We start from the raw sequence: 10,315 nt of genomic DNA on the forward strand, positions 1-10,315 counted from the left end.
TTCCAATGTTTCATCTGACTCCCTTTGGTTCAACCAGGACTTCCTAGATCAAGGACCTATGAGTGTTGGAGCACCAATGCTACAGATGAGCACTCTGTCTGAAGCTGTGGAACTGAGAGCCCTGTTCAGAAGGCCATCCCCTAGAGTGCCCACCAATCTCTTACCAGATTCTGCTTCATCTCTTCTGCTTCCTTAACGAGCTCAATGACTGAGGAGTCATCATTCCCCTTCCCTGCCATGATCTGCCTCATGATCTGTAGACTAGAAAGAAGAAAGAGATAGCATAAACATAATACTAATATTCCATGACCAGCCAGAAACTATTCTACCATGAGAGGGAGATGGGGGCTGAAATCATAGGAGCTGTGGAAGTCTTTCTGGACATAAAAGTTCTCCAATTTCATTCCTAATTGACATTTACCTTAGGTATGTGCTCTGGAGTGAATTCTGTGCCCTAAAACACTCAAAAGTTAGGTCTCTAAGAGCTAGTGAAACTCCTCTTGACCCTTTAAGATGAGGTTTTGCTGTATGACTTTTGGAGTAGAAAGGGGGCATTTTTCACCTCTGTGAAGAAGGAGGTTGAGAAACTTAAGGATAAATCTCAGAATCATTCCCTGTCTTCTCCCTTGCTTTGCTTCTCTATATAAAAACACTGGAATTAACTGGGGAACCCACTTATATCCTTATGGTAGCCTCTAGAGAATCAAGCCATCAAAAAGTTTTTGATAAATATCAAGTCTATGACTATAAGAGAGGATATTCTTCAAAGGCATTAATTAACTTGTGCTTATATTCTTTGTACTTTTCCCTCTTTGTACTTTCCCCTCTCTAATTATAAGTGGAGAAGCAAGCCTTTGTGTTCCCTTGCCCTGAGAGGGCTAAGTTTCTGGGTTGGAAGAAGCTGTTGATTGACCACAATTTTCTGCCTGGCTGTTGTTCTCACAGCTTTCTGCCTGACTTTTGCTTTCCAAAAGTCCAAGCTCCATGAGGTGTTTTTGCTAAGGTAGACACATTAAAGTGAGATTCCCTAGGACTAGGAAGGAAAAAGAAAGTTGGTAGATTCCAAGAACAGTAAGTGAGTTAAGACCTCGATTGCCTAGTGCATTTATTAAGAGTAAGGCCAGACCCTAATCCAGAGGAGTTTGATGCTCAGAAACGATTTGCCATTCCCCTGCTTGGCATTTGAAGAAGAGTCATGCCTCCTAAGGTGATTCCACAAACATGAATGGGCAGCTGTCTGTGTGACCCTAATACACGGAGGATACTGAAGCCTCTTATCTTTTCCTTGGGAAGAAATGTTGTAACTGTAGCCCTGTGAGATGAGCTGAGTCATATTTAATTCTACTAAAAGAAAAAAGGATTCCTTGCCACTCTGATTTTGTGGTTACTTTCTTGTTAATCTACTATAGCTACTAAACCTTTTTAAAAATGTAAATAATCATCACTAAATCCAGTTCTCCTGCCTTTCCCCTTCTAGGAAATCCTGAAAAGGGAACACATACCTTCTTTGTTTTTCCTCCAAGTTAGACATCAACTTCTGGAACAACAGGTTGTTCTTGTCTTCTAGAGGTTTTAGTATCTCTAGCAGTTCCTGCTTCCTCAGTTTTAAGTCCTCATTTAACTCCTTCAAGTAGTTGTCATCTAATTTAGAACTTCTGTGGGAAAAAACACTACATTTTCCCTTATCCTGGACTAATCACAGAGACCCTCTTCTCTCTCCTGGATAGTTACCACTCAGCATCTTCCATCATAGACTTACCTTGTTTTGGAAGATAAGTAAGATTCTGGAGAGTTTGAAGCACTTGTCATCTTGAAGGAAAACTTCTCCAAGAATAAAAAAGATCGTCTTGAAAATATGTGCCTTCTTGTTCTGTTCAGTTAAGTCATCGTTTTTGTGCTGCTGTTCTTGAAACTCCTGTTGCACTGGACTGATTTTAGCTACAGGTTGAGGTCACAATGGCGCTAAGACCACAGATTAAACAGGTCTTTTAAGTAACTTGAACATCAGTGACAGATCGTTGACTGAAAATACTACTAACGACATCTGATCAGTTCTTGCCTAGCTTTAGCCAATGCTAACAGTTTTATTCTGAAGTCTTTGACTGAATAGGACAGTATCATAAAACATCTATATTATGGAATTCCTACTGTGTTAGAGAATGATGGCTTGTCAAAAATAACATCAACACCATCTTCCATGGCAATTTACCTCCAGGGAATAGAGTGCCGGCTATCTGTAGGGCACAGTACTGACTGGATTCTGTGAGTGAGGAAAAGATAAAGACAGAGCATCTACCTTCGGGAGTCTTCAGAGGAGAAGGGCATATCTCTAGCATACATCTAAAAAAATAGAGGCCAAACTGGCAAAGGCAAAGTATGGGTACAATATTGAGCAATGTAATACATGAGCCAATTGTCATTACTTTCTTATCTTTAAAATGTGATATATCACAATGGCAAGGTAGAATTATACTAGACATGTTACAAGAGGATATAGTTTGTACAAGCTCAAGTAAAAGATCACCCCATGGCCAAATTCCTTCCCGAGAGGCTGTAATTCTAGACTTCCTTTCAGATTCTGAATTTGCTTCCACTTTCCTCGCCCTACTAGAATCACATTTCTCTTAGCCCCTGCTGCTGCTAAGTCACTTCAGTCGTGTCCTACTCTGTGCAACCCCATAGACAGCAGCCCACCAGGCTCCCCCGTCCCTGGGATTCTCCAGGCAAGAACACTGGAGTGGGTTGCCTTTTCCTTAAGATCTTCCATTTTCTTCTATTCACGTAGTGATCAGAGGATAACTCTTAAGAGTTATACATTTGTTTTGTTTCTTTATGTTCTTGTGTGTGTGTGTGTGTGTGTGTGTGTGTGGCCTTGGCTTGTGGGATCTTAGTACCCTAACCAGGGATTCAATTTGGGCCCATGTAGTGAAAGCATGGAGTTCTAACCACTGGACCACTGGGGGAATCCCTTTTATGCTCTTTAAACACAGTTTTAGGACCATATTTTCAATGACATTCTCAAGTGTGAACTGTCTTGTTAATTTCAAGTGAGCCTTTTCGAGGATGTTCTAGGGGCATTCTCCAAAGTAACTTAGACTTTCTGTCTTTTGGGAAACCTTAAAGGCAGTGAAAATGTAGTGAAAATTCAACAAGATTTAGTTTGTCAGATCTTGGTTTGAATCTCAGCTTCACTGTGAGCAGTGCACTGACTGTGAGTGAGTTACTGTATTCCCTGTCTCAGTTTCCACTCTTATAAAAATGAAAGTTGTAAACTAAAAGGTTTGTTGTGAGAATGAGATGTAGTTATGTGAAGCTTCTGGCTCATGTCAGGTATTTACATTTTAGTGAATTTTTGGATGGTTTGGATTTAGGGATTGTTTTATGTCCTAAGAGGTCAAATACAAAAAAGATGATTTATATTATGCTAATGAAACTTAAGCTTCAGAGTCCTTCATTTTCATAGACCTCTTCCAAAGACTCTGTATCTCATTTTGTATTCTTTTTTGGAAGGAGAAAACTCCCCAAACTATATACACTTTAAGGGTATACAAAGTATTTTCTATACAAAAACTTCTCTTTAGGCAGTCTCTACAAATATTTTTTATAAAACATATACGTGTCACTTGTAAGTTTTATATGATAGCTAGTGTAATGTGACACCAAATTAAAATAGCCGTATCAGGTGCAACATAATGTAATTCACATTGGTTGCCCTAGGAGTGCCCATGAAAAGTTTGGGTTGAATGAGTCTGAGCAAACTCCATACAGTTAAAAGAAGGAACAAAGTGGACTAATTATTAGTAGTAGCTTTTTAGATTGTAGATGTGGCAGGTATTACAAATAGAGGACAAAAATGGCATTGATCACTAAAGCATGACCTCTTTAAATTACATGTTGTAACATTTGGTTGGCAGAATTATGTTAGAATTTTAAAACATTTAATGCACAGACAGCATCCCAACTCACCTTCCTTTCTGTCCTTGGTCAGGAATGATTGAAAGTAGAACACTTGCTATTCTGATGTGCTCTTTTCTATAGCCAATCAGCGCCTTTAATTTCCTAACATTCTGACACCCTTTCTTCAACTTGGAATATGACTTCCAAGAAGAATTCCTTGTAATAACATACACAGACTTTAAGAGCTTAAAGCAAACAAACAAACAAATCAACCCAAACCCAAACAACAGTATGGAATGGAAGAAAATCAACTTATTAATTATCTCTGGGACAGATGCAGGGAGGGTGAAGCTATAGAGGACCATTAGAAGTGGAAAGAAAAGAAGGTGAATGCTAGTTTTTCCTAAAGTAGACATTTAGGTCATCTGTTGATTGAGGGAGCATGGTAGGAAACTTCGAAAGAGTAATGACTTGCGATATGAAATAGCACCTGAGCAGTGGAAAAGGAAGTCAACCAGGCAAGAGGGAAAGGACTGCCAAGTAGTACTAAGGGTCAAGGTCAGTTTGGGAATTGCAGATCTGTTACGGCATGAATTGGTAGTAATACAATTTCTCCAGCAGTACTTGGCAAACTAGAAGCAGTCGTAGAGAGAGCAGATGGTTGTTTGATTCTGAGCTGTGACTTGGCAGAAGGGATATGTAGAAGTTCAAGGGTGTAGGGAGGCTGAGAGGGCTGTTGAGTGTAACCAGCAAAAGGTCCATCATCATTCAGGTGATGCAGGGAAAAAAATGAAAAAGGGGGTAGCTAAGAGGGGAAACCAAGGAGTTGAATTTACAGAGTTGGGGATGGAAGAACAGGAGATTATGGTCAGTGAACACACTTCTTAGGAAATAATTTGTAGAACCTCATCACTTTTTAGATAAATTCTAGTAGAAATTCATATTTTTTTTCCTGCAGTAAGCTTTCTGTTGCTTCCTGTCACTGCACAATATTCACTGAAATTCATGTGACACCTCAAAATAGGCCTTATAACGAGCTATTCACAATGACCTCATCCAACATTATAGCATTTGATTTTAGTATCTGTTAAGAAAAAGTGTGATTGCTCTATAATTAGAGAACTCAGAGCAGTAGCATTTTCATGTTAGTTTTACCAGTAGAAAATCAGATTAGTTTAATTAAGCCACGTCTCCAAGAGGAGAGGCAATTATTTTCATATTAAAGCAAAAAAAATTTTTTTTTTCCCCTACCCTCTCTCCCTCAGCTTTGGTTGTAGCAACAAAATTACAGAATGCCTCAGGGAAGAAACATGAGGACCTTCTGGTCCTTTCTGACCCAGAGCCACTTCAACCCCTGAGGAGATGATAAGAATTCCATTAACTAAAGTAAGGAGAGAAGTGCTGACAAAATCATAATAGCACAAGCTTGTAGGCTCTTAAAGATCACCCACATCTCCCTGTGTTGTTTGTTATAACCATTTTTGGTCTGCTTCACTTTAATCTGTGCTAGAGCTGTCCCAGGCTAGGGTGCACCTACATTTGGAGTGAACCCAGATAGCTAAGAAGAGGAAGATTAAATTTTGGAACTCTTGAATTCTCTGTGTTATTGTTGAGGTCTTTATGAAAGCAATGTATTCTCTCAGTATATCCAAATACTTAGTGTAATGGTCTTCAAACCGAGGTATGTGAATGTTCATAAAGATTTTTCAAGAAACGCAAAAACAAGGGTTGTTTTCAGGTGATTTTGCTTGATTCTGGGTTTCCATAAGTACTTACTTATTAAAATGGATCTGCCTGAAAATGCCCCTTGATGACTTCTCCTATCACCTCTTTCCTAATTACACTTTTACACTTGTTAAAATGAAAACCTTCAACCATCTGAAATCTTCCATGACTTATCCTACTTCAGTGGTATGCTTTGGTGGATGTGTATAAACATCTAAGACCTTAAACTAACCACAGTGTCGGTGTTGGAGTTAGAGTGAATGATTATTAGTGACTAGATTACAAATTCTTTTGCAGGTCATGTGGTTTCCAATTCTTCCAACAAAATTGAAGAATGACATAATCAAATCATCAGCTTAACTTTATTAAATATGAATTCTGATGATAAATTACTATATGGGTTTTGGCTTATAATTCAGAGAGAGTTCAAAGGTCTGAGTGACCCTGCTATAACAAAACATCTTCCATTCTTATTTGCTTATTTGTATAAACAAGTTCTCTCAGGGAACATTGTATGTAAAGCAAAAAGTGTGAATAAAATTGGTGCTGGTCTGTTTTATTCTAGCCATAAATAATATTCACCTATGAATACAAAAATTAAATAGGGGGGAAACAGTCTAAACCAAATTAATAGAAGCATTTCCAACATAATTCATTGTAATTAAAAATTAATATGAAAATGTCTTTTTTGTCAGTGTGTACTGCTAATAACTATAATGCTAATGCACCCCACTCCAGTACTCTTGCCTGGAAAATCCCATGGACGGAGGAGCCTGGTAGGCTGCAGTCCATGGGGTTGCTAAGAGTCAGACACGACTGAGTGACTTCCCTTTCACTTTTCACTTTCATGCATTGGAGAAGGAAATGGCAACCCACTCCAGTGTTCTTGCCTGGAGAATCCCAGGGACGGGGGAGCCTGGTGGGCTGCCGTCTCTGGGGTCGCACAGAGTTGGACACGACTGAAGTGACTTAGCAGCAGCAATGCAATTCTGAAGAAATTTCAACATTTAGCAACATAAGGTGACAAGAAATAAAAAATAAAATTTCAATGTACATACATATTTTGCAGAGAAGAATGATAGGGTGATAAAAAAGAGACTTCAAGCATAAAATATGTTGCATTTGAATAAAATTCTGTGGGGGAAATGGGATGGAAATTTGCGTTCAAAGAGGAAAAGGAGAAAATGTTAAAGAAGAGCTTTAGAGACTGTTAAAGAAGAGCTTCTTCATGTATTTAGATTTTATTGCATATGGGTTTTTAAAATTAATTGTATACATTTTAAAGTAATATAAAAGATTTATTTGGAATGTCAGTATTACATCAGAAATTGTATTTTTTAACCTCTTAAATGTACAATAAAAAGATTAGATGTCAACCTAAAAACATGTGAAATGATACCTAGTTTCCTAGTGTTTTAAAATTCTTTTAGAATAGAAAAGTAAAAAATAACAAGGCTGAAGACCATTGCTCCAGGGCAGTGGTTCTTGACTCTGATGTATTTAAGAATCCCCTGGGGAACTTGTAAAAGCTGCAGATTTCCAGGCTCATCCCCCAGAGATCCTACTCTGTACATCTGGAGAAAGTACAGTTTTAACAAGCACTCCCTGGTGATTTTCATACGTGATCAGTGGACTGACCTTTGAGAAATACCACTTCAAGGTTTCTTCTCAGATCACAATGCATCAGCAGAAGGCTGCTTACTTGCATCATTTTTTTTCTGGGTCATCTATAGAACTTCCTGCCTCCTCTGAGTCATATTTTGTGTCACACCTTCACCGTTCACTTGGGGTGCCTTGAGAAATTGTTATGAAGCCTTCCTGAATTTGTAAAGAAGATTATCTAACACATCAGTCTCTTATCTACTCTCCTGGCCACCAGTGCTGCCCACAGGTGATCACATCTCACAAATTTCACTCAGAATTAGGTACTAAAGAAAGTGTTGCTTCTTCAGGAAACTATTTGTATGCAGTTTGCCTTAGGGATAAATCAATAAACTAGTTTTGTTTTTCTTTTCCTCTGGTTTACTGAGAATCTTAGCGATAATTTTGCGCCTTTGGACATTTGGGTCCTAGCTCTTTCTTGTTTATGATCTTCCAATTAATATTTTTCTTGGTCCTGATTTTTTAAATGACCTTACTCTTTTTTATTACTAAATCCTCTCAGATCCTCTCTGCTACTGCTAAGTTGCTTCTATCGTGTCCGACTCTGTGCGACCCCATAGATGGCAGCCCACCAGGCTCCCCCGTCCCTGGGATTCTCCAGGCAAGAACACTGAAGTGGGTTGCCATTTCCTTCTCCAATGCATGAAAGTGAAAAGTGAAAGTGAAGTCACTCAGTCGTGCCCAACTCTTAGCGATCCCATGGACTGCAGCCTACCAGGCTCCTCCATCCATGGGATTTTCCAGGCAAGAGTACTGGAGTGGGGTGCCATTGTATAAATATGTAAACCATAGAAAAAATTATTCTTTTGTATCTAATTTAAATATATATGGTTACAATAGATTGGAGCCAAAATATTTTCTAGTTTTATTCACCTGTGTGTGTATACATCTGTAAAGGAAGCTTGCTTTCCTTACGGAAGTACAGAATGGATTAATGAAATTTACTGTTACATTTTGTGTGTACTCAGTGGTAAGTCATACTGGGATTTCAGGTGCACAACTGGAAAAATGGGGAGTAGGATAAACTAGATGGACTTGGGGGACTAGCTTATTACATGGTGGGGACTGAGTGGGGATAGAGGGCAGCAGAGGCTTTGTCTGCATGTATGTATGGGGATGGGAGTCACCACTTGGCTCCAGCTGAAATGCAGATCCAACTCTGCCAGTTCTTAGTGACTTTCAAGAGAAAATGGTTGACTTTTTATGTCACTTATTTACTTTTAAGTGTTGTATGAATCAAACAACATATTTATGGGATTCATTTGGCCTGCAGGCTGCCATTTTGAAACCTAAACTCAAGGTAAACCAATTTTTTCTGTACTTTCCAAGTTTTTCTTTTTCTTGCATTGACATGATCACTTTCAAATAGCCTTTTAGATCCAGGTAATTTACACAATGTTTTGCTTAAATTATATGAAATGCCAATTTGATCTCATTTCCTAATTTGACAGGTTTAGATTGAGTGTATCAGAGAGTGAATGACAGAGGCAACACTCTCCAAAATAAAATGAAAACCAAACCCCCAAAACCACAGATATTTTTGACATTTATTATTAGGCCTTATGGGGGACATTAAAAAGTATTATATAAATAAAATGTAATATTAGTAGGCAATATAGTCATACTGTATAGTCAGAATCACAAGTAGGCTCAGTAGTCTAGACTGAGCAGAGAATTCTCTGATTCTGGTTTAGCTATTTGTACAGGTTTATATGCTACATCAACTGAAAAAACCAAACAGCGTAAAGTATCTCTCTACTGAAGTTTTAAAAATTTAGTAATAACCATGTATAATTTTAGACACTACAAAATAAAAATAAATACAAAATTATGTACCCTTGTAACCTATACTGCTTCAATAATCAAATACTAAACATAAGATGATTTATCCTGTTATTAAGCATTTCTTCTGCATTGCAGCATTTTTTTATTTGTACTTGCAAATAAGTAATTAGAGGATTATAAATGATAATTAGAAAATATAAGAAAACAAAGTCTGCACAGGGATTGTATTTTTGAAAGGCTGTATAGTGCTAAGTGACAAAATTGAAAATCTTCTGACTTTATAAGCTGCTATTTTCCATGCACAGAAAATTTTATTCAGAGACTTGTTTACTATACTAAATCAGACTCCTTTTCCAATTACAGTTTGGGTGCACTATAGCAAACTTTCTGAATGTTACAAAATGAGGCATCAAATTAAACATTACTTCTGAACTACAGAATCATTTTAAATAAAGTATTATTACTTGGGTACATGTATTATAAACTTATCTGTAAGTCAAACAGCACTTACTAAAAAGAAAATGAAGTGCATTATGTAGTAATGCATCATGACAATAAAAGTCCTGAAATTTTCTCATTCATTAAATTTTCTCTTTCATTAAAGACTGTTTACAATGGTCACAAAGCTTAATTTAAGAGGTTCACATTCATTAAGTAAAAGTTTTTTGGAACTGAAGTTATGATATGGCTTAGTGTTTAAAAATAATACTGCCCTAGGAACATAAAAATGTTTAAAAGGGGTGAATATATTAATGGCTCTTCTGGGAAGCCCTCTGTCATTTCTATAAAGCCACTCATGAGCCTATGATCATGGTAAAAGAGAGACAGATGTATTCTTTGATCTTGCTCATTGAACAGATTCCATAATAATCAAACTGAATTGAAACTGATAGTTGAAATCATCAACATTTTTCAGCTTGAAACCTTTTTGTGTGTAGCAGGCACAGTTGTTTGCCTATGTCAAGGCTACTTCCTCTTCTGGCCTTGTGTCCAGTTCCAGGGTTGGATCACAACTGGTCAGATCCTCTTTGCCGATGACAGGTTTAAGTATAGACATGTGATTCAGTCCTGGCTGACAAAACTCAAGGGGGAGACTGTTGGGGTTTCTGGGTAAAATTTGTCCTTTTTAATAAAAGAAGAGAGAGAAAAAAATGCATATTTACTCTCTACCTCTTTCTTACTTTGGACACTGTCCTAAAAGGAGAGAAATCTTGAAGGTACTGTAGCCATTTTACAGGGTAGAAGA

At 37.7% G+C, this 10,315-nt stretch overlaps 1 protein-coding gene across 1 annotated transcript in view; it reads right to left on the reverse strand.

Annotated features, from left to right (window-relative positions):
• Window positions 1-3,996, reverse strand: part of LOC104993466 (uncharacterized protein C14orf53 homolog) — a 15,684-nt gene extending 11,688 nt beyond the window's left edge. Inside the window, exons 1-4 of the mRNA XM_010846741.1 lie at window positions 3,967-3,996; window positions 1,760-1,821; window positions 1,503-1,655; window positions 165-261 (exon numbers count right to left, since the gene is read on the reverse strand). Of these exons, the coding sequence (XP_010845043.1) occupies window positions 165-261; window positions 1,503-1,655; window positions 1,760-1,809 (300 nt within the window). The 5' untranslated portion in view covers window positions 1,810-1,821; window positions 3,967-3,996. The remainder of the gene's footprint in view (window positions 1-164; window positions 262-1,502; window positions 1,656-1,759; window positions 1,822-3,966) is intronic.
• Window positions 3,997-10,315: the final 6,319 nt, after the last annotated feature.

This window comes from Bison bison, unplaced genomic scaffold (genome assembly GCF_000754665.1).
Source record: "Bison bison bison isolate TAMUID 2011002044 unplaced genomic scaffold, Bison_UMD1.0 scf7180017864239, whole genome shotgun sequence".
NCBI classification, from domain to species: domain Eukaryota; kingdom Metazoa; phylum Chordata; class Mammalia; order Artiodactyla; family Bovidae; genus Bison; species Bison bison.